The following is a 24,093-nucleotide window of genomic DNA, read 5'->3' as shown; positions in this document are numbered from 1 at the left end:
GTTAATCTTGGTCATACAGTAATTGATATTTTGAATATAGGTATCTAATATCTGAATATCTAATCTAATAATAAGGCCTATCTATAGAATATTTTTTTCATGAAATGAAAATAGGCTACCAACATAAAAACAGAGGTCGGGGAACATTTGCATTCTGGCTCAGCGATTACGTCCGGGTTGTGTTTTTTATCATCCTGGAAGTATGGCGTAGAGCATCATAGTAGATTATCCTGCAAAAACTGACAAGAGATCAGCTAAGAATCATTGTTGACACTGAACTGGAGTTAAACAGCTGATCGTGGAGCAGTTGTTTAAATGAAAGTCGCTGCAGTTTGGCGCATTGAAATGACGTCACGTGTATACAACGAGCTCCAGCAATAGCCAGCAAAACACTTTACCCTGCCTCACTCGCCCTGCAACTGTAGCAGGGGTCCTGTGCCATTGAATGGATACTGTATGAATGTGCTTTTGTGTATGCAACGTTACTGTTGCTTAATGTTACCTTCCTGTTGCTAAATGTTACGGTCCTTTCATTCATTTATTGTAACCCAAGCCATTCCGAAAGGGTAGCGCGAACCGTGTCGCAATGATACCCATCCCGATTGTAGTATGTGTGATGGGAGGATGGTGTGCCATTTACCTAACTGACACTCTTATAAAGGTAGGCTTTCGAACAATTAATGTCGTGAAGTATCTCTCTAAAATGTTTTATTTTTTGACAATCTGAAATTCACAGGCACCTCATCTCTAAATCTCGGTGATGCATGTGTTTGTCAGCCACTGTTTTATTGTGACATCTGCGTTGACAAGCAAGTCAATAGCATATCAACCAACATCTGTTAAACGCAGGATTTAGCCAACTTAGTTTGGTAGACAACGCGTCTTATTGTCAAACTGAGTTAGCCGATGATATCGGTGAGTTTAAACTGTACACTTTTTCTCCTAGACGTCTACATCTGTAAAGCACAGATATGAGACCTGGCTGTCGTCCAATGGACTCACTCTGTCCCCTTTCCACATACGATGGCAAACAGGTCTCTTCAACCGCCTGTTCGCCAGATGTGCTAGTCTTAACCCCCATTTCCTTCATGTATGGTCAGTACAATTTTTTACATCTCAGCTTTGGTTTTTATCTACATTTATCTTTTATCTCCCTCTTGCCCCTTATCTCATCTTAATGGTAATTATCAGGACACTGCTTGTCTTTTCTACAAAAGCTAGCCCCTCTATTCCACCTTCCTCTCTGTCATATTGTCTGTATGACCGATCTGATCTGTATGATGTCAAAGTCTGTATGACTTTAAATGAACACAATTCTGTGTGTGGATATTTGGGTTGCTTAAATGTTCGTTGTGGTAGCTAGAAGAGAGTTCTCAGAACTTGATAAGCAGTAGGCCCTAGCTTCCTGTGGATCTCAAACCTGTTTTTCTGAAATGAGACATTTTGCATCAGAAATTCAACAGCAATTTCTAATCAATAAAAAGTATGAGGAGATTGATACATTTGTGCCTATGTCTCGTCTACAGGTTCAGTATGGGTATGGTGTTTGGGGTGGTGGCTATGTTCGGCTCTGTGATCTTGCTCTCACGGACGCTGCACCAGACCCTGAAGCAGATGACCTCAGAAGCTCCGGAAGGTTCTCACGAGCAGGTGCTGCAGGTGGTGGTAAGTGCCAGAGTTTAAAGACCACCATCCAAAATAAAAATCCCAACCTAGTGTGAATAATATTCCAAACGTTATGGATTTAATTAGCTTGATTCCTGATTAATACATGGTGATGATCTTTGCATCACACTGGCTCGACCTATGTACTAAATATGATAACACTTCACCATAGCCTTTCACTTATGTACACAATACTGTTGTAATAGTGATGTGGAGTGTTACCAGAAGTGTGCTTAGAGATGTACTTTTGCCACAATAATAATACAAATAATAATAATGATAATTGTATTTAAAAGTCCCAGGGTCACTACACACATACAACAAAAAATACAAATACAATTTATAAACAACAGAAAAAATGTTACAATAAATATGCCGGTGTGTGAGTTTTTGGCACAGTAGCAATGAATGCCCTGTAGAGCAACATGCGACTTGCTGAGGTGAATAGTAAGCTAGTGTTTTGATGGCATAATAAGCAATTGGGAAACACTCTACCATGACTATGCAGGAAGAGAGATAAGATGAGGTGACTCTAATGATTGTAAAGGAAATAAATGTAGTGGAAGTGGGAGAGCTGGTGGTTTTAGTAGTGGGGAAACAAATGTGGGGTTTCCCTTTTCTTCTCTCTCATGTTTCTTTTTCCACTGGTCTTCTTTTTGCCGTGATGTCACGACCAGGTTCCCGGGGTGAACTTGCCTGTGAGTCAGCTGGCTTACTTCTTCAGTGCCATCTTGGTCAGTGGAGTCATACATGAGTTTGGCCATGGGGTGGCAGCACTGAGGTGAGCACGCCATCAGAACTGCACACAAGAAGCATGCAGCATTTACATATGAATGAACCAGTGGAACTTACGAGAAATCTGTGTCATCCATCTATTGAGCATATGCCTCATAGAATGTGCTCATTTAGACATCTGTAGTTGAAATGTGTACAGTCAACTGAGTTTAATTGTGTTTGTATTTTTGTTTGAAAATAATGTTCTCATACCACTATGTCCAGACATACGAGATTTTAGAGTCCGTACATAATAATAAATAAATAAATAACCATACAATCATCAGCGCATAACCCCATGATGACCCATTACCTCCTTACAGGGAACAGGTGCGGTTGAATGGCTTTGGGATCTTTGTGTTTGTAGTGTACCCCGGGGCCTTCGTGGATCTCTTCACCACACACCTGAACCTCGTCTCTCCTATTCAGCAGCTTCGCATATTCTGTGCAGGTGAGAGACACACACACACACACCGTTTTTTGTTTGTTTGTTGTTCTGTGTTAGTGTCTAGTCATCATCTTGGTTATTTTAAAAGATTGTGTTGATATTCTTTGAGATCTTAAATGCACTTTGTGTGTGTGTGTGTATGTTTGTGTGTGTCCTTCCCTGTAGGAGTATGGCACAACTTCGTACTGTGTGTGGCTGCGCTGTGCTTTCTGCTGCTCCTACCTCTACTGCTGTTTCCGTTGTACTATACTGGGGCAGGGGCCTTAGTCACAGAGGTTGTGGAAGTGAGTGTTATTCTTCTACACTGGGGCCGGTGAAGTTTCAGCTGTATAGTGTTTATAAACATGCCCATCAAGGTTACAACAGCCTTGCGAGATAGGAGTTGTGTTTTTACTGATGGATTCTAATAACACATAGCTCGACCTACTCCACATGTCAAGGTAATTAAGAGAAACATGTCATGCTGTTTACATAAAGAAAAACTATGAATCTAAGAGACATGGGGTAGATGCTTGAAGCTGCATTCTCTTTGGACTAGCACACAACACTACTTATTCTAAGTTACATAAATGCAAGGCCGGCAGTGATGTTTGTTAGCATACAATGAATTGTTCCGGAGCAAGCAGTTGGTTTGTTGTTGATGACACAAATTGCCTACTTAGCATGATCAGTTGTATCATTATGCACAGTGCGACGTGGGTAATTTAAATTAAATGCTGCCTGCACACATAAATAAGGACACTGTTGTAGAGAAAAGTACATAGAATCATCTTCTCTCTCTGGGTACCCCTCTAGGGCTCCCCCAGTAGCGGGCCACGGGGGCTGTTTGTGGGGAACCTGGTGACCAGTCTGGAGGACTGTGCGGTGCACGGTGTGGAGGACTGGAACTGGTGCATCCGGCAGCTCTCCCAGCAGCCCCAGACCGGCTACTGCGCCGGAACCAAAAACCTGCAGATCAGCTGGGCCGCCGGACGAGGTACCTGCCCTGGGGGCTGCACTCACGGGCCATGAGGTCCTGTTTAGGTGCAATCCACAGGACGCGCAAGGGCAAATTAATTCTGTATCATTGTGTTGTCAATTTCTAATATCAGCAAATGCATCTGATTGGAGACAGATCATGTAGAGCTTTGGTGTTGCTGTAGTGTTTTGAAGGTACAACTTTCCAGCTGTAAAACATCTTCATGTTTGTTGTCTACCCCATGCAACACTTCCCCTTCCTTGTTCTGCTGCTTTGTAGCTTACAAGCGTCTGGACGGGACAATGGAATGCTGCAGCAACAACAGCCTGACAGACCTTTGCTTCTCTTACCACAACAACCAGGAGGGCAAGATGGTAGACGGTCATACAGTACATACAGACGCAGAGGTTAAGACACACACACACATACACACACACACACACACACACACACACACACACAAATTCGACTTGAATAATGTGTTTGCCAGACTTAATAATATGGAACAGCCATGTAGAACTACTCTAGCACAGTACTACAGGGCAATCATCTCTCCTCTGCAAGAAGACCCATCATGATCCACTAAGTAAGCCTGACTCTTCCCCCATCCCATCCCCACTCCACTGCAGTACGCCTGTTTACCTGCACGGAAGACCATGGAGTCCAGTCGCACCTGCAGGACCAACGCGGACTGCCAGCAGCCGCAGCCAAAGCAGCAGGATGGCGCAGGGCCCAGCCTGTGTATGGTTCCCTCGCTAGAGAACCAGACACGCCTGATCCGCGTGCGCCACCCTCCCCACCAGGACATGCTCTTCGTCGGGTACCCCTCTCACCTCCAGTTCTCAGGTGAGCCCCACCTGGTGGACTGGGTTGATTAAGAACATCTTTTCCATTTTACATAGTTTTACACTTCCTGTTCCTGTGAGTACATTCCTTAATGGTGGTTTATTAGATGTACTCGACCCAACATGTAGGCCCCATAGCCATGGCCAACCTTGGGTTTAGTACACAAATGCATCTGACCTGCAATCAGATATAATATAGGTCTTCAGATGATTGTTATCTGGTTTGGATTAATCAGTTGAATTAGCGAGATCAGTACTGCTTGTGTTTGTGGATGACAGTGTTTTAGTAGTGCTGTGTTATCTGCGCCGTGTCTCCCACATTTGGATCATCTCCCACGGCTACACTAAGTTCTCTGCTTTATTTCCTCCTGTCCTTTAGTGAGTCTTACAAACTTCGTGCCTCGACTCGGCTTCCTCCACCTTGACCTGCCAGTGTTGCTGGAGACCTTTTGCAAGTATCCTTTGAAATGTATTTGTAGAACATTCACTTGTACTTTATTGTAACATATTTCAACTTGCCCATGAAAAAGACATTAATTCCGACATGAACTTGTTTACAGAATTTGAGCGTCATACCTGCATGAAGTAGTACAATGCATAATATTCTTGCAGTTAGTGCAATTCACAATATTCATAAACATAAAAATAAACAATAAATATAACAATGGGTTCACAATGCCAGCTGCTAATGCCATAAGTTTGTGAAGAAATTTCAGTCAACTCACACATTAATTAAGGAACATGAAGATGAACATGTAGCTTGGATTGTGTATCGAGTAACGTGTAGCGAAACTATTCAACTCACCCTATGACCCTTGACCCAAGCCGCTTTGAGATACCTGGTGTCGTTGTCTGGAGCCCTGGCAGTGGTGAACGCCGTGCCCTGCTTTGCCCTGGACGGCCAGTGGATGCTGACGTCCTTCCTGGAGGCCTCGCTGGGCACGCTCCTGCCGGAGAGAAGCAGCCGGGAGATGCTAGGCTTCTGCATCCTGCTGGGGGGCAGTGCCCTGCTGGCATCCAACGTGGCGCTAGGACTGTGGATGGTCACGGCACGATAGCACACACACATAGACACACTCACACCCAAAGACAGACAGACAGACAGACAGACAGACAGACAGACAGACAGACAGACAGACAGACAGACAGACAGACAGACACACAAACACACAAACACACAAACACACAAACACACATACACACACAAACAAACAGATGGGGCAGGAGGACATTGTTGGATCCTTCTCTGATCATCAGTTTAGAGCCCTCTTTCTGACTGAACAATCAGATCAAAGTGGTAATTAACTCAGACTCAGAGACCCTTGAAGGGGATATAAAAACTACAATTCCCATTATCCTCTACCCTTGTATAAGAAAGCAACACAGTCAGTTACACTGTGATGTAGTGTAAGGTCCCCCCCTCAGAAGATGGCCAGACATTGAAGATGACTGATTCTTTAATGGGATTGATTGCCCATACAACTGGTGCGATGGCCTTAGGAAGATTGAGTGCATCCTTGTTCCCAAAAAAAACGTCTGAAAAAACGTCTGCTACTGTTTGAAAAAGCACAAAGGGACACCACCAACCAAGGACATTGTTAAAGTTGTTTTAGTCATACATAATATCCCATGCATAAACACAGAGTGTATGACATGTCATGATGTCCTTGCTATGCACACATTGAAACCACACCACCTGAGGATATATTCCAGTTTGTTGCAATGTTTGTCTTTGTACACCAGTGTCCCTATTTCCACTCTTATGAACTATGTGTGTGTCTGGGGGGGTTATATCCCACTTTCACTTCCTATATCCACTGGAGGGGGTTCATGTTAATTCCTCAAACGGTTTGCTGAACCTCAGGAGAAGTCGTGCCTGTTGTAAGAGCCGATTGGTTGGGAGACACACCGGAAAAATGCGTTGAAATCATTGTTTTTAAAAAATAACACCCTCTGTAGACTTCCCATCAAATTTAGAACCTGCTTTTGTGTAAATAAAGAATGTATTTGAAGGAGTGTGATTAGGAGGACTACTGGAGACTCTTAAATACTGAAATGCTAAAATATTCTTTTTATTTAATGTAAGTGATTTGTATGTTTTGGCGATAAATATGCCTTATTATTATTTTTATAGGTTGAACTTATTATTGCATACCACTAGAGGGCACTCTTACAGTGGAATCTGGAAGTTGTTATGATTGGCCTTGATAAAATAAAAAAACATTGAAATCCCTATTATAGGCTTGTGCCAGATCTGTCGGTCAAAGTCACAACATCCAACCAGAACAGACTACTTCCACTAGCAGAAACAGTATGCTGGTTAGCGCGATCAGCGGTGAGAGATGCAGTCATTTTAGAAGGCCAAGCTCTGCAATCCGTGCCATGCTCACACATGAGTAAACTCGGTCTCATTTGGAAGGGAATTAAGACTCTGTGACACTTCCATTTCAGCTTCGGCCTCATCTTCCACTTGCCGTCCCCCGAGCACTGAGCATCCGCTCTGCATGGCCCTGACGTGACGTCCTGTGGGAACACAGAGCACTGAGCATCCGTGCTGCATGGCTCTGACGTGCCGTCCTGTGGGAACACAGAGCCTGTCAGGGTGCTAATGGTATCTGAGTGTTCCTTCTGGCCTGTCCCAATGGGGGTGGGGGTGAGAGGTTCTAATAGCAGTGATGGGAACAAGTTGTTTTCATTTGCCTCTGTGAGGGAGCATCACGTGTCTAGTGAGATCCAGCACTGGTGTGTGTGTATTATGAGTAAAGTTAAACGATACACTATCCTCAAACTGCATACGGTGCTATATTTAGTGTGACTTAGTGAGCCTTTTGCCAAAATATTTCCAGTGGATGTTCTGAGGATTTGTTTCCTGAAATTGTTTCCAGATTATTATTCCAGTAAACTACATCATCAGTAACGAGCAATAGTAATCAGCTCTCAGAAGCTGGAAGAAACCACTCTTGTTTTTGGATATAAGCTTGCTAAAGCGATCAGTATCGTGTGATTACTGCCGATAGTGGCGAATGTACTCTAAGGTACCCTAAGGTCATGTACCACAGATGACGTCCCTGACAGCCCATGGGTAAAAGGAGGGAACTGAAATCCTCAATTCCTCCCCTTCAAATTATTTTCTCAAGTTCCCTCCCGAGGTGGGTGGTTGCTTACAGGAACTCCTAGCTTTGATCCATGTGTGGCGTGGCGCTCTGCTATATATACACACGTAAGAAAGGTTACTCATTGTTTTGCTTTGCTACAGTGCAGTGTGTTTAGTTATTTTTTTCTTGGATCACGTCCTCCCAGCTGATCGTGCAGTGTGAGCTGAGGGGACGTTGTCCTGGGGGACAGAAGGCCGCCTCATGTCTGCACTGTCTCACAGGGACGACAATTACGCCAGGATGTGGCTATGACGGGAGGGACTCCAACCCCACACAGACATGGGCTTACTCCCTTACTCCCACATCACTGCCATTGACGGGTGTGTGTGTGTTTATGCACGCGTGGTGCACCTTCAATGTATGCATGTGGGGGAGTCTGTGGTTTTTCGCAAAGAAAATCTAATTGTAGGTTGTGCCAGAACTCCTCTTATGACCCTTTGGGATATGTGTTTTTTTTTTTATCCAAAAGCTCCAGTGTGTGAATCTCTGAGGTCTTGGGTTTTAACTCCTCCAGTGTTTGTAACATTCCTCCCTGTGTTATTTCTCACTGTCAGGAAGGTTAAAGTTAACCTGCTATTATATCAGCTGTTTTAATCGGCTCCACAGCTTCCTGTGGTTTAAAGCGTGAACAGTAGGGCGCTCTCTGACAATGTAACACTGCCAACCCAGTACAGTAGCAGCAGTGATAAATAGATACCTGGGCAGAGGTAATGATTGCTGGGTACCGGAACTGCGAACACCCCTTTTGGGCCCCTTAAAGCAGTGCTAGCTACAGAGCTATTTGGCCTGAGTGGCTGTCTGGTTTGGGGGTAGCATGCCTGACTCCAGCTCTTGAGATTGTGGGTTTGAGTCCTGATGGTCCAAACAAAGTTCCATACTACTAAATTACATTGGCCAGTACAGCTTATGTGAACCGCAGTGAGAAGCCGCTGTAAAAATAATGACTGTGGTTTTTCTGGATGAGGCTTTCTTACCTGGAACTGTGCCTCCATGTTTTAAAAATAAACCGAACAAAGAAGACACTCTTTGGGCCTTCAGCTCCTTCCCCCACTCTCTCTCTCTCTCTCTCTCTCTCTCTCTCTCTCTCTCTCTCTCTCTCTCTCTCTCTCTGTCGCACACTCCCTGCGTCTTGTCTTGTACGGGTAATTGTCAGGTTGTGTGACGGTAATGAGAGTGTGGATGTCAGGTGCTGTATTTTTGTGTCCCATGCTGGATTAGAGCTTATTTTCCATTTTTAGATATGGCCATTTGTGCGCGTGTTGCTTACCACCCTAAGGGCAGGCTGTATTGACACTGGTACATTTAAAGGATGGTACATTTAAGGGATGTTTACACTATCTACCCATCTACCCACACTCAATGGCTTCCCAACACTAACATCAAAAACCTTGGTGTAACTATCAACCAAGACCTCCTACTTGACTCACACATAAAACAGATCTCAAAGACATCATTTTTTCTTTTACGCAATATTGCCAAAATTAGAAAGGTCCTATCCCTCCAAGATGCAGAAAAACGAATCCACGCATTTATTACTTCCCGCCTCGATTACTGAAATGCTCTCCTGTCCGGATGCAGCATCAACACAATAAAGAGCCTCCAACTTATACAGAACGCTGCTGCTCGTACACTCACCAGAACTAAAAAATATTAACACATCTCACCGGTACTCGCCTCTTTGCATTGGCTCCCCGTCAAAAGTAGAATCGATTTCAAAGTACTCCTGCTAACATATAAAGCCCTAAACGAACTGGCTCCAAACTACCTCAAGGAATTAGTCGTCCCCTTTTGCCCTCCAAGGCTGCTCCGTTCCCAGAGTGCAGGCCTCCTGGTAATTCCAAGAATATCAAAAACCACAATAGGAGGCAGAGCCTTTAGCTACCGAGCCCCCCTCCTCTGGAATAATCTCCCTGCATCCATCCGAGATGCAGACACCGTACCTATATTCAAAGCTAAAGACATTCCTCTTTAGTGCATCCTATAGCCAAAAGTAATTGCGTCGACAAACCCATCACCTGCTGCGCTAGCCACCCAGACATATCCGAACACAAATAATGTTCTAATTTAAAAAAAAAAAAAATTCATCTGTGTGTGTGCAGGTTGCAAGTTGCAGGCAGTGTATGTTGCACTGTGAAAGAGTGCTATAACAGATCTTGGTGTGACATGCAGCTGTCCTCACTCACCAGAGCTAAAATAGAAAACTTACGACTGATATCTCCATAAGTACACTACCAAACTAAATAACAAAAGCCAGCATTACTAAACATATCTTCTCCCTTTCTCTTTCTCTCTCTCTCTCTCTCTCTCCTTCCATATCATATTGCTTATGCTTATAATAACACTGATAAAATAGCCATACTGCCTACTGTTAAATCTACTACCCAAATGTATCTCCCTATCTGTTTCTGAAATTGATGTCTACTAACATAAATGTTCTCTCTCCCTTATAGCATGTTCCAATCGCTGATGGAAGTGGAACTATAGCTCCTCACCCCCACCACTCCGCATCTACGCACATGGACAGCTGAACTCTACCCACTCACTTTCTTCCTTTTCTTTCCCTTTTCTTTCCCTACTAATCAAGACTATCTCCACCATGGGACGCTGCTGTAGTCTTTCCACCTGGTCTACCTGGAGAAACCATCGGCTAATCGCACCCACCACCACTGCATTGCCGTACACCTACTCTACCCAATACCCTATGCCAGCACTTATATACAATATACATTATTGCCATCACTGAAATGTTTCTCTGTCCCTACATCCCTTACCCCTGTAACAGTAACCCTATTGGTACAGTAATCTGGTCTTGCCTGTATCATGTATTTACCACCGGTGTCTGTTTACATACTATGTCCAGCGACCAAATGCTGGCTGTGTATACCCCCTGTTGCTTCCTTTCCCCTTCTATCACACAATCCTCCCCCTTCCCCCTTCCCCCCTTGCCACCTTCCTGTCTCCACCCGGCCGACCTCAAGCAGATGGGTCCCCCCTTATGTGCCGTGGTTCTGCCTAAGGTTTCTTCCTGCCCAACAGGGAGTTTTTCCTTGCCCCTGTTGCCATTGTGCATGCACTAAGGGGGTTTAGGCTCTGGGCTCTGTTAAGCGCCTAGAGGCAATTGTATTGTTATGGCGCTATACAAATAAAATTGAATTGAATTTTATTGAATTGTGATGCATTGTGGTGTTTAGTCCACGTAGTGACGCTTGTGAAACAATAACCTGGTGTGTGACCATGGCCAACAAAGTAGCCATTTATACATGAATGTCTGTTTACAGTATGCTTCACCTTAGTGTCCATCAGAGTGATATGTGTATCACTGCATTTCTTTCATAAAGGTTATGTGGCATATAGCAATAGCAATTATTAATTGTGTGTGGCAATCTCAGAATAGGAGATTTACAGAGAAATCAGTCAGATTTTCAATTATCTCTTAATTCTTTTATGATAAATGGGTGGAGCTCACATTTTAAATGAAATAAAAATAGAAACAGGAAACAGAAGTGTGTGATCTCAGTCACAGCTGACTGTGTGTAGGCACTGAGTCTGGCTGCTAAAGTCTTCACCCATCTTTATGAGAACGCAACCGGAACACATTTCAGTTCTTCACTGTTTAAGTCATCTATGGGTTTTCCATCCCCTTGAAGTACAATACAACCATAACAGTGAAACAGACATTGTTGTTTGTGTTCCTTCCCTTTTCCTCTGCTCACATACACACAGTGCTCATATGAGTTAATGTTGTGCTTCAGTTAGTTCTGAGGCGCTGCCACTGGTAAAATCTGTTAGGAGGTTGGATTCGGTAGACGTGCTTAAAGAGTAATTTCATTATTTACTTTGACAGTAATTGCCTGGTCTGAACTTCTATACCAGACATCAGACCAGTAAGTCACTCTTGATTTATCACCAAACAGTAATTGCACAGAACACCCTGTCCTCTCAAGCAGACCCAGCGTGAACCAGATTATGCCCAAGAACCAGGTGTATGTGTGTGTGTGTGTGTGTGTGTGTGTGTGTGTGTGTGTGTGCGTGTGTGTGTGCGTGTGTGTGTGTGTGAGTCTCTGTGTGTGTGTGTGAGTCTCTGTGTGTCTGTGTGTGTGTGTCTGTGTGTGTGTGTGTGTGTGTGTGTGTGTGTGTGTGTGTGTGTCTCTGTGTCTCTGTGTGAGTCTCTGTGTGTCTGTGTCTGTGTGTGTGTGTGTGTGTGTGTGTGTGTGTGTGTGTGTGTGTGTGTGTGTGTCTCTGTGTGAGTCTCTGTGTGTCTGTGTGTGTGTGTCTGTGTGTGTGTGTGTGTGTGTGTGTGTATGTGTGTGTGTGTGTGTGTGTGTATGCAGGATCTAGAAGCTTGTCTCACTATATTGCATGAGTGTTTTCTTTATAACAACATCAAAGTCAAATGTATTTATAAAGTACATTTAAAAACAACTCACATTGTGAGTTTTTGTAATGCATAATATGGTCATAAAAACCCTTCCCTAGACTTAGTGAAAGTAGAACAAAGAACTTGTTCTCCCTTGTACGTCCTTTTGGACAAAAGCGCTTGCAAAATGACTAAATGTAAATGTATGTAAATGTATCCCATTAACATGTTATTGTATTTTATCTCCCAACTCATTAAGTGGAGAAAAAAAACATCCATCTAGCCCAAAGAGGAAGTGAAATGTTACATAGGCCTCTCACCTTGTCCTGCAAGTGCTGATATGACCTATAACTGCAAATTAACTGTAGCTAACTTCCCATGTGTCACCTTTGCATGTAACTTTTTATGGAAGGCGCAGTCTAGAATGAAGTATTGATGTTACAAGGTCTGGTTCTACTGAAAGTAAATTCCCTTAGAAGAAATCAATGAGAAATGTTTTGGAGGGGCTAACAACAGCTTGGGATGGACACCTAGGGAGAGAAAACTGTCTGCTAAATGAATAAATGTGAATGCCTCAGCGGTGGGAAAGGCTTCATCAGAACTAAAAGCTGCCATAAAGATGGAAGGAAAACAATGTTTACTGCAATATGTCTCTACATTGTCGCGGAGGCCAGACAGGAAGAAAGAAGGGAGGGGGAAGAAAGGGATGCAGTTGCACCCCAAAGCTGGGGAGTAACTAGTTACATGTAACGGAGTAACATAATTAAGTTACAAACAAATGTAATTTAAAATGTAATTAAATTACAGTTACTAATCCAAATGTTGGTGATTACAAAGGAGTTGCACCCAAATATATTCCTTTCATTAAAAAGCTTTAAAGCTTATATGTACAATATAACATTCATTCCGTCTAGACAGGGTCCATTCATTTGACCATAGGTACTTACATTTTGAGCGTTGTGTTCGAATGGTTCTCTTGTTTAAATTTGCACTGCCTCTCATCTCAATCAAAAAGTAATTAAAAGTTGTAAAGTAATAATTACTTCCAGCAAACACTTTAAACAGGGTCACTAGTAATCTGTAATCTATTACACTTCAAAGGTCACCTTACCAACCCGGCTGGAGACCTGAGAGTGGAGTCAAGCCAAAGGGTCAGAAGCTTGAAGAGTCCAAGAACAGGATCAAGTGGTCAGAGTCCGACGAAGCAGTGGAGAGCAGTCGAGAAAGTTGGATGAACACCGGGGTAAACTGTGGCAGAGAGCCCAGTGCCCAGTTAACCTGTTCGGGGAATCTTGTATTCTTGTATGAAGAATGCAGCAGCAGGAATGGCAAGGTGACCATTAGGAAGGCAGTAATAAGGGCAAAGGAGAGGAGAAAGAAGGTAGCAAGGTTATGACCTGGAGGCAGGCAGAAGACCTGGTGGCAAGCAGAAGGCAGTTCCACAATCACTGGAGGAAAGCAGAACAGTCAGAAAGTGCTCTTAGATGAGGTCAGAGGAAGGCTTATTAAAGTGACATTATTGTACTTTAAAATAACAGCTTTAAAATGATTTTGGTGGTACACTGACTTGTAGTATGGGTAATGGTGCCATTGCCACAGCACACCTGGTACTGTAACCTTGGGGTACAGGGCGCGAGACTTCTCGCGAGAACTACTTAATGCTGTACGGCACCACCTCATGCAACATTTAAGGTCGTTTTATACCTGTTTTTAGACGCAGAATCGTAAGCACGTAAGATACACAAGGGACTCGTTTTGGTTTATGGTTCTTTAAGGTTCCCTAAGGATTGTGCGTGTTGCAAAGCAAATCAACGCCAGAACTGTAGGTTTTATTTTGAGTGAAGTAAGCGTATTTATTGCAGCAGGACAAAGGAAAAAAAACTTACCGGAGCATGAAAGTATAGTGGGCGGAAGGCTTGATGTTATGAATACATGTGTTACACAAAATACAAAGGTTGGCAATTCAGTACCAGTGGCGAAAAAGACAGATCACATGATGCAGAAGTTTGTTTATTGACACACCTTTTAATGACGGCCACAGCGCTTTAAAACAATGTGTTTATGAGTTACATCATTCAAAGATGAAAGGAAAACGATGAGAGAATCGCCAGGTGTACCTTCTCATCATGAGTGTATAATGTCAGTGCTTGTAAATACAATGGTGTTGGTCTTATAAGTGTTTAAAGGAGTTCATGTATTCGGACCTCTTCTGATATGTTTGTTCATAATCCACAAGAAAGGCTTGTGAGACGGTCTGCAGGCTATTCATGAATAAAATAAATTCTGGGTCTAGAAAAGACTGTAGTATGCTATGAAACCGGAAACGTGAGACTCATGAAAGGCTGTGGTTAGCAGGCCAATCACAGTCTTTGCGAGCTGCGTAGGGCCGGCATATCTTTGTCGGATAGTCAGACATTTTGGGGGACGCACTCAAGGGGCTCTTGTGTATCTAATGCATTGCGTTTAAAACCAACTCTAAATTGGCCTTTATGTATCTCACGTGCTTACGTTTCTGCGTGAAAAGCGAGCATAAATTCCACTTAATAGACCCACCCAATGCGCTAGCTATAAGAGGAGGCTAGCGCAGTATTTGCTGTATGGACATCATGGCAGAGGCGATGAAGAAACCGAGAAAGACGTTGTCGGAGGATAGGAGGGAGAAAGAGAGAGTAACCAAGCAAGAGCACCAACAAGTAACCAAGCTTGTTGGACTAGTCATTTATAACTTATTAGCTGTCTTGCTATGTCTTGTGTTGCGCTTGATTGATATTTGGCTGTGTTCGGAAAGTTGTCGATTTGCTAGTTTTCATCATAAACATCCCTGCCAATGAAATTTATGAAAAAAATTGACGTAGGCTGTAACTTTATTGGTGCCATCCTTGTCTCACAGAGATTTGTAGCTTTTCCAGATGCCCAAAGTCATTGTCCTGTGTCAGGCTACCATCCAAATAAATTCATCTCATCAAAAAGTGTAATCAGTCTTCATCAATCTCACGCCAATAAGCCTTGGAAATTGGTGGCTGGAAGGAAACAGAGGACGGACGAAGAAGTGCAGAAGGAGGTGGTGGGCAGGGTCCAGACATGGTGGGCAGGCCTCGGATGGGGTGACCCCGCCAGCCTATGGTCCAGATCAAACAAGAAGGGGAGGTAGGACCTCTTTGTCTCTGAGGATACCAGGATTGAGCAGAAGGGGCACAGAGTGAAAGCTGTGACACAGGGGCAGCGGAGGCGTTGGACAATGCGGGAGAGTGTCGTGAATCAAGCAATCAACTAAGCAGACTTCTAGAAACTACCACAGGCTTGACTCTGTTTTCTCATCGGGGCACCCTACCCTGAACTTGCAACCTCCAGTGGCTTGGGACAGAGCAAACCTATGACCTCTGCGAGACTATCAATTCTTCTCTCCAGCACATTCTGTCAGGTTGCAAAACAGCACTGACAAAGGGTCAGGTTAGATGGCGACATGACCCTTGGGCCTGGGAAGTTGGCAGAGCCTCACCACGGAGAGCAGAAGGCAAGAGGCAACTAAAAAGAGTCCAGCAGAATGACAGAGGATCCACTTTCTTAGGCAGGGGGTCTCAGCTATAATGTATTTCATTTCATACTGTATGTTGTACGTGAAAGAAATATAAAGTGTTAACACACAAAATATGTCAGTATGGGCATCATATGATGACAAGTACTCTGGTAGTGTATTACTATCAAGTGATAGGACAACTTTTTAATTCATTGAACATTTTTGTTACATTCAGAGAACTAACGTCACACAAGTAAACAGCCTCTGCTAAGAAGTTGTCCTCTGTCACATTTAAATGAATGTTTTGGAAACTGAGACACTGGTGAACTAAGCGGTTGGTTTTGTTGTTCTGCATACTTTTTGGCTGTGACTGTGATTTTTGACACAGATGGCTGGTTAGACATACACTATTGCCAGCCAAACAGCTTCAGTGAAACATCTTCAGGCCACAGTGTCATTCACATAGAAATTCAATATTCTCACATTTTAATCTTAAACATGCTTGCTTTGGACTTTTTTGGCAAGGCGTCTTAACCGGAAACATGAAATGTGATGTGTGTTTTTATCAATTTGAGTGTAAGAGTGTGCACTGTACATTTTACAGTGTTTTTGTGTGTATTTTTGCGCATGTGTGTGGGCGTATGTGAACGTGCTTGTTTTTGTCATGGAGGGTGGAGTGAAGGGTGTTTACGACGAGTTAATTGTGCACACGCATGGGTATTTACATGTATGTCTGTGTCTGTGTGTAGGTCTGCTGAGTCTTGTTATTTAAAGTGGGTTGGGTTAAATGCTTATCTAGACTAATGACACACTGTCAGGCTGTTACTCTTCCCACTGTAAACACTGAAGTTTTAGCACAGGGCTGGGCCCAGGAATGTGTCATCTCAGACATGACGTGCTTTTCTGCATCTAAAACAGTATCGGTATCTACCCTCTCTCTCTCACACACACACACACACACACACACACACACACACACACACACACACACACACACACACACACAAACACACACACAGAGCGAGAGACTCTCTCTCCTGAAATGTAAAAGTGTGCTGATTGTCTCATACGGTTCACTTGCTCTGTGTGGAATTACATAAATCATCTTAGTACTAATGATTTTCTCATTTTGTTTTCGTTGCTTTCTTAAGGTTTGAATGTGGAGTATGTGTAGTCTTATAAAATGAAGTTGCCGACATACTTTATACATTTGACAGTGCAATGTATTACAAGCTAGCCAAGTAAGGTTTTCAAGGTCACAAACTTCCAAGGCTTATTGACAAAGACTGATCGTGAGAATCGTTTATTTGGATGCTAGCCTGAGAGGTCATGTCGATAACTTTGGGCATCTGGAAAAACTTCACATCTCTGTGAGACAGGGAAGACCAATAAGATTACATCATATTCTTTCATAAGTTACATTGGCAGTGATGTTTATGATAAAAACAAGCAAGAAAACAACTTTTCTAACACAGCCAACATCAAGCAAGCGCAACACAAGACATAGCAAGACAGCTTATAAGTTATTACTGACCAGTCCACCAGAAAGAAGGCCAGCTTGGCATCTGACTTGCATCCTTTTGTAACGTTTAACTCTCGCCAATGTCTAAAGGCCAGTCCAAGACTGACTATCAGTTTGGTCTCTTACTTAGTTACTCTCTTTTTCTCTTCCTTTTTTCCGACAACGTCTTTCTCGGTTTTATTTGTCATCTCTGTCATGATGTCCATACAGAGAATACTGCGTTAGCTTCCTCTTATAGCTAGCACATGGGTCTTGTTGTTGCATAAGGTGGTGTCATAAAGCATTATGTAGTTCTTGTCTCCAAGTCAATGTACCACCAAAATGATTTTGAAGCTGTTATTTTAAGGTACAATTGTATGGAATCAGATCAATGCCATAAATATTTTGTAATCTGTAATATAGATTTTGTATCTGTGAAACCCTCTACACTTTCAAAACCTATCTACAGATACGGATTTCAAATACGAAATGTATCTACACTTTCAAAAACTATCTACACTTACAAAAATCTTCACTTTCAAAATCTATCTGCAGATATGGATTTCAGTTACGGATTTCAGTTATGCATTACGGATACGGATACGGATTTCAAGTACGAGTTACGGATATCTGTTACGAATTACAAAATCTTTTTGGCACTGTCTTTACTTCCTTTCTAAAGAGCCAATCAGCGCTTTTGGCAGATTTTCTAAAGCGCCAATCAACACATTGTATCCTGTACTGACTAGCCAATCAGCGGCGCTAGCTTGCTGGTAACTGGGAAAGTTGAGTGAAACGGTGTATGCAGCAGTCATGGATCAGAGACCGAGAAATGGCACAAGTAAGAAGTCCTATATTTGGAGTTGTTAATAAAGTCATTGTAAAACGCACAATCATAGTCAGTGGTTTTCACTCCACACTTCGTTACACCTGTTTCAAAGATCCTTGTCGTTGTATGGAAGATATTAGGATCTGCTTTGGTAGCTAACGAAAGCCAACGTTAGCATTTTCGTGACCGATCTCCTATTCACATTTAATTAAGTTAACAATGAACAGTAGTCATATGACCCATTATCACGATGAGAACATTTAGCAGACAGACTGCTATTGTCTTGTTCTCCAGACACATGCAAAGTGATGGTGGGGGTATACCGTTAAGTGCATATGCATCCTCAACAGCTGGATAATGACCAGCCTGATTTCAAAACCACCTTGTAATGTCAATTTCGTTTCTTTTCATGGCACTTTGGGGTAGGCTATTTGTAACCCTTTTCTGAAGTCCTTGAAAACGTTTTATTGTGTATTTTGTGTGGAAGCGAGTTTTCTAGCGTCTCAGTGGAAGAGATATATGAGACCAATTTCTTAGTTACAATGCGTTCTGCAGCCAAGCGATCTCTGAATCGCCAGAGCCTAAGATTAACTAAATAGTACAGGTGTTCATCAGCCCTTTGGGCCAGACATAAGGCATGCTTGTTTAACTTCCCCCACGGTGTTCGTACACCGAATTGTATTCAAACCTTGCGGGGGAGACCCCAGATCTCTCCCTAGGCAGAGCGGTGGCAGATTTAGGTTATAACTATTGAATAATGAGCGGGCCAGCAGCAGTTGCCAGCAAGCTAGCGCTGATTGGCTAGTCAGTAGAGGATACAATGTGTTGATTGGCGCTTTAGAAAATCTGCCAAAAGCGCTGATTGGCTCTTTAGAAAGGCAGTAAAGACAGTGCCAAAAAGATTTTGTAATTCGTAACAGAAATCCGTATCCCTATCCGTAATGCGTAACTGAAATCCGTATCTGCAAATAGATTTTGAAAGTGAAGATAGTTTTTGAAAGTGTAAATAGTTTTTGAAAGTGTAGATAGTTTTTGAAAGTGTAGATACATTTCGTATTTGAAATCTGTATCTGTAAATACATTTTGAAAGTGTAGATGGTTTCACAGATACTAAATCTATGTTACATATACAAAATCTATATTACAGATTACAAAATATTTATGGCATTGATCTGATTCCATACAATTGTTGCATAATGTTACTTTAAGGTAGATGGCTGAAGAAAGTTAATCCTATAACTTCATTTTAAAAGCTGGGTTGTTTGAAATAATAAAAAAATGTATGTGAAACCACTGAACATAACATGCCATTTAACATGGTCTATAATACATTTATTCACAGAGCCAACTGCCATCATTGAAATGACAGATAGCATGGACACATAGAATGCCAACAATGAGCCTGCTTGAACCATCCAGACTTTACTTTGATTATATTATGTGCATCAGTAAGTACTTACAAATGTGTGTTGAGCTATGTGCATCCACCTCTTTTTGCCCATTTGTCAGTTCGTTGGTCTGTTTGTTTATCTCTGTCTGTCTCTATATCTGTCTTGTCACTGTGTGTACCTCTTTGCCCCTTTTATTCTGGCAATTTGACCCAGCAGCCCCCATTGGGAAGCATGAAAATGCCTCTCGGAGAAGCAGGGAGGTCTATATAAAGAAATCTATATAAAGAAACTGCACACACTCAAACCAGCATGGCTTTTACTAGAAATAAGCGTCACCACAACAGAGAGGCTGGAATGTCAAAAATGGAATGCCTGGAAACAAAATGAGGCACCTCGTTTCATCTCTCCACCCCTCTCTCTACCCCCCCCCCCCCCCCCTCTCTCTCTCTCTCTCTCCCCCCCCCCTCTCCTCTCCTTCACTCTCTCTTCCCCCCTCTCTCTCTATGTTTTACTCTCCTGCTCCTCTATCATTCCATCTCTGTCTTTCTCTCACTCCACCTCTTTCTGAGGCCAGGCCTCATGGAGGTTAAACATAGTATATCATTTCTTAAAGAACAGTCATTGGGTAATGTGCCGTTATAATGAGTGGAAACAGGAAGAGACTCCTTTTAAGGTTACAGCCTCATATGTACAGAGCTGGGTTTGAGCTGTGTAGTGCCTTTAATTTGATCACCTGTGGTAATGCATGGACCTGCTTGGTTATGGTGTGGATTCCTAAATGTGTGTGTGTGTGTGTGTGTGTGTGTGAGTGTGTGCGTGCGTGCGTGCGTGCGTGCGTGCGTGCGTGTGCGCTTGAGTGTGTGTGTGTGTGTGTGTGAGCGTGAGTGCGTGAGTGTGTGCGTGAGTGAGTGTGTGTGTGTGTGTGTGTGTGTGTTTTTGTGTCTGTCTTCTCTCTCTTTGTGTGTGTTGGGAATGGATGGGGGCGTGTATTCCTAAGCTAAGGTGTCTTCTTGAATCGCACACACACACAAGCACACAAACACACACACACACACACACACACACACACACATCTCCTACCCGTACCCAGAGGTCTGCAGAGATTCAGGTTAAAAGCCTTTTGCAGTCGTACTCATTTCCAGGGCTCTCTAGTGGCTCTGTGGGCCTGTGCTGCTGCTGGGTTGGAGATAAGAGAGGAAAACACACGCACTCCGGGAACGAGCACCGGCATTAGTGACGTCACACCATCAAACATCACTTAATCAACCTGCCCATCCACCCTGTGCTAAGGAAACAGATTATTCAGATAACACTCACTCTTTTTCAAACCCTCTCTCAACTTTTCTCTCTCTCTCTCTCTCTCTCTCTCGCTCTCTCTCTTTCTCTCTCTTTTTGTCTGTCTGTCTCAATAAACGTTATTGCCATGGCAAAACCCAATGATGTGCCTCCCATTGTGAAGATTTGTTTATAGCACAAGGGACACTCATAAAGATGTTTTGCCACATGGCTGGTCATATTGGTCACCATTGAAGCTGATGCCCATTCACATTCATGACAATTCTCCTATACCTATGACAACTTCAGGCTGCCTATGCCATATGCATGTTTATGACATGTTTATGTCTTATGCCTTATATGGAGAGTTCAATGCTTCATGACTAAATATTTTCCTTATCCCCAGATGAATGTTTCACATAATTCTTGTAGGCTCCACAGTCACCTTTAATCTCTGTTTGCATATTGAACTGAATCCTCCTCTCTCTAAATGTGTGGAATTTTTAATGGTAGTGAATCTGTCTCCCATGTCCAATTATTTTTTTTGCACACTGAGATAAGAGGCAGAATTCCTCTGAAAAGATAAGTGGAGGAAAGTTGGGCCTCTCCCCTCCATGTCTGATATTTACCAGGATTGCTCTTCGTACACAAATATCTTGCATGACAGATATCCAGACCGGAAAATATCCAGAACCGTGGAGTTCATTCATATAGTTTGGGTTCATTTTGTGGTGGTAGTGGTGCCCCTTAGGAATTCAAAGGCGTGATTTTGGCTTATCCTACATTCCATTGAGAAAGGGGATTGCAAAAGGCTGATTGGATGTACAATTCAGACATTTAAATCATATTTTATTTAGTGTGGTCTGTGTATTCTGTCTTCTTTCCCTCGTGTTCCTCATTCAGATTTTCTCTGACACACACACACTCACACATGGGTGAGGTTCTTTCTTCCCGTTTTTATCTGGGCTTCGAACATTGAAGAGACAAAAAAATGAGTCTATGCCACAAATTACCTCATGAAATATGTAATTATCTCCTCTGTGGGCAGGGGTGGGGGTATGCAACACAGACATGGACCTGAAGCACAAACAAAACGCAGACAATAGCTCAGCAGACAGACCAGAATAACACTACAGAGACACACACACACACACACATTCATACAGACACTCACACACACACTTAGCACACACATGCTCAAACACAGACACACACACACACTTTAGAGATGTGCTCAGCTTAATTAGCCTGTTTAAGTTAACTGCTTCCGTCAGCTTGGTTTAGTTTGAGGGAATTGCCCTCTCTTGCTCTCATCTCTTCCTCCTTCCCTCATTCTCTTCCTCCTACCCTCCCACTCTCTGTCATGCTGTTCCCTCTCTCCACTCCTCCCTTGTTCCTCAATCCCTCCCTCCCTCTCTCTTTCTCTCTCTCAAACACACACACACACACACTCTCCCCCCCCCCTCTCTCTCTCTCTTTCTCTCTCTCCCTCTCTCTCTCTCTCTCCCGTAGTTAGTGACTCTTGTGCTCCTCCTGGCATGTGTGTAGTGTGACTCCAGCTGCCCGTGACCTCTCAGTGGTGCGCCGAGCACAAGGGGGGAGTTAAAAACACCCTCCCTAGACACTTACAGCAGGCCAGGAGGACAAACTCCACCAACACACACACACACACACACACACAGACACACGCGGGCGGTGCACACAGCTCTCAAAGGATTTGCCTCCCGGGACCAAGTCAGCCAGCAGTGGAGTGGACCCAGAGCTGAGGAGTGAAGATCCGTGACAGGAGAGGACTAAGAGACACAGTCTTGGACTTAACATCTGGTCAGAGGTTAGAGAGGGACAGAGTCTGTCAGGTGGAGAGGAGAGAGAGATAGAGAGTTAGTGAGTGCAAGAGAGAAAGAAGTGGCAGGTTGAGTAGAGAGTTTGTCAGAAAGAGAGAGAGAGAGAGAGAGAGAGAGAGAGAGAGAGAGAGAAGTTGAGTTAGGCTACATTTAGACGTACCCCATGGAGATGGAACGGCTGAATGGACATGGAGGATTCAAAGCGGACGCTGGGCCAGCGAAGATCCTAAAAGCAGCGCTGGCGTTGTCTGCGTGCATCTGTCTGTCACTCCTCATCGCTGTCATCGTAGGTAAGCACACTGCACTCCATCTCTGTCTCTCGCTCTCTCTAATCTCTCTCTTTCTCTATCTGTCTCTCACCACACACACACTTCTTAGTGACAAACTTAACAGCAGGTAAACATGTGACATGTGTTCAGGCTCATTTTGTGTCTCATTTTGTATCTCCTCTGTGGGCAGGGGTGGGGGTATGCAACACAGACATGGACCTGAAGCACAAACAAAACGCAAACAATAGCTCAGCAGACAGCACACTGCACTCTGTCTCTCTCTCTCTTGCTCTCTCTAATCTCTCTCTTTCTCTATCTGTCTCTCACCACACACACACTTCTTAGTGACAAACTAACCAGCAGGTAAATGTGACATGTGGCACATTTTGATTCTCACAAGCAGACTTCAAACTGAGCGGTGAGCACACCCTCACACTTCAACACGTCGGCATCGTGGGAAAACCTGTGTGTTTCATAGCCCACTAAGAACGGGGTTAGGCAGCGTACCCGTGTGTGTTTTAGATTATTTTTGGAGTGTATTGGGTTACAAAGTTCTCTCTTTCTCTCTCTCTCTCTTTCTCTCTCTCTCTCTCTCTCTCTCTCTCTCTCTCTTGTGTAGTGTGTAATTACATCAGAAGTGCTTGATGAAATAAAGACTCTGGTTTTATTCACATGGAGCATTAGATTCTGGATATAGATACCTAACATAACTCTCTGGCTGTGTGTACAAGGTTGTATGTTGCGTGTCTGTGTACATGCGCCTGTGTTAGTGTTTTCTTGTTTCTGTGTGTTTGTGTCCATCTGACTGACTGACGATTGACTGAAAGGTAAAATTTGTGTGTGCATGTGACAGTGCCTGTGCCAGTGACCGTGACTGTGTGTGTGTGTGTGTGTGTGTGTGTGTCTGTGTGTGTGTGTGTGTGTGTGTGTGTGTGTGTCTGTGTGTGTGTGTGTGTGTGTGTGTGTGTGTGTGTGTGTGTGTGTGTGTGTGTGTGTGTGTGTCTGTTTGTGACTGTTTGTGTCTGTTTGTGTCTGTTTGTGTGTGTGTGTGTGTTGATAAAGAAAGGGGTGGAATTTTCACATTGTTATTGGAGTTATGTCTCTGGGGGAGCCAACATTTTTGTGGCCAAATGTTTGGGTAATTATGCTTGCACTTAAACATGCACAAAGGCTCCAAAGTGATTGTTATACACGCTCTACACACAAACACACACACACACACACTATGAAGCAGGTAATTAGAAGTTCACATGCTGACTTTCGGA

General features: G+C 43.4%; 2 protein-coding genes across 2 annotated transcripts in view; both read left to right on the top strand.

Moving 5' to 3' along the window:
* Positions 1-393: 393 nt before the first annotated feature.
* On the top strand, positions 394-6,066 carry mbtps2 (membrane-bound transcription factor peptidase, site 2). Its single transcript, XM_080855397.1, has 11 exons — positions 394-661; positions 947-1,095; positions 1,527-1,665; positions 2,343-2,446; positions 2,763-2,890; positions 3,053-3,171; positions 3,683-3,863; positions 4,125-4,252; positions 4,475-4,691; positions 5,070-5,145; positions 5,526-6,066. The coding sequence occupies exons 1-11, from the start codon at positions 587-589 to the stop codon at positions 5,746-5,748; spliced, it is 1,539 nt and encodes a 512-aa protein (XP_080711523.1). The 5' UTR covers positions 394-586; the 3' UTR covers positions 5,749-6,066.
* A 16,369-nt stretch (positions 6,067-22,435) lies between these two features.
* The window catches only part of phex (phosphate regulating endopeptidase homolog, X-linked), a 15,655-nt gene continuing 13,997 nt past the window's right edge, over positions 22,436-24,093 (top strand). The window contains exon 1 of the mRNA XM_080855394.1: positions 22,436-22,849. Within this exon, the coding sequence (XP_080711520.1) occupies positions 22,723-22,849 (127 nt within the window). The 5' untranslated portion in view covers positions 22,436-22,722. The remainder of the gene's footprint in view (positions 22,850-24,093) is intronic.

Source organism: Sprattus sprattus, assembly GCF_963457725.1.
Source record: "Sprattus sprattus genome assembly, chromosome: 17".
Classification (NCBI taxonomy): domain Eukaryota; kingdom Metazoa; phylum Chordata; class Actinopteri; order Clupeiformes; family Clupeidae; genus Sprattus; species Sprattus sprattus.
Note: the sequence above shows the minus strand (reverse complement) of the source record. Positions and strands in the feature narration are given on the sequence as shown.

Bases quoted from the DNA above. Each gene is read 5' to 3' on its own strand.
- mbtps2 (XM_080855397.1), top strand. From the start codon at position 587: ATGATACCCATCCCGATTGTAGTATGTGTGATGGGAGGATGGTGTGCC. The intron at 3,172-3,682 runs GTGAGTGTTATT...GTACCCCTCTAG, and splicing joins TAGTCACAGAGGTTGTGGAA to GGCTCCCCCAGTAGCGGGCC. The intron at 3,864-4,124 runs GTACCTGCCCTG...GCTGCTTTGTAG, and splicing joins CAGCTGGGCCGCCGGACGAG to CTTACAAGCGTCTGGACGGG.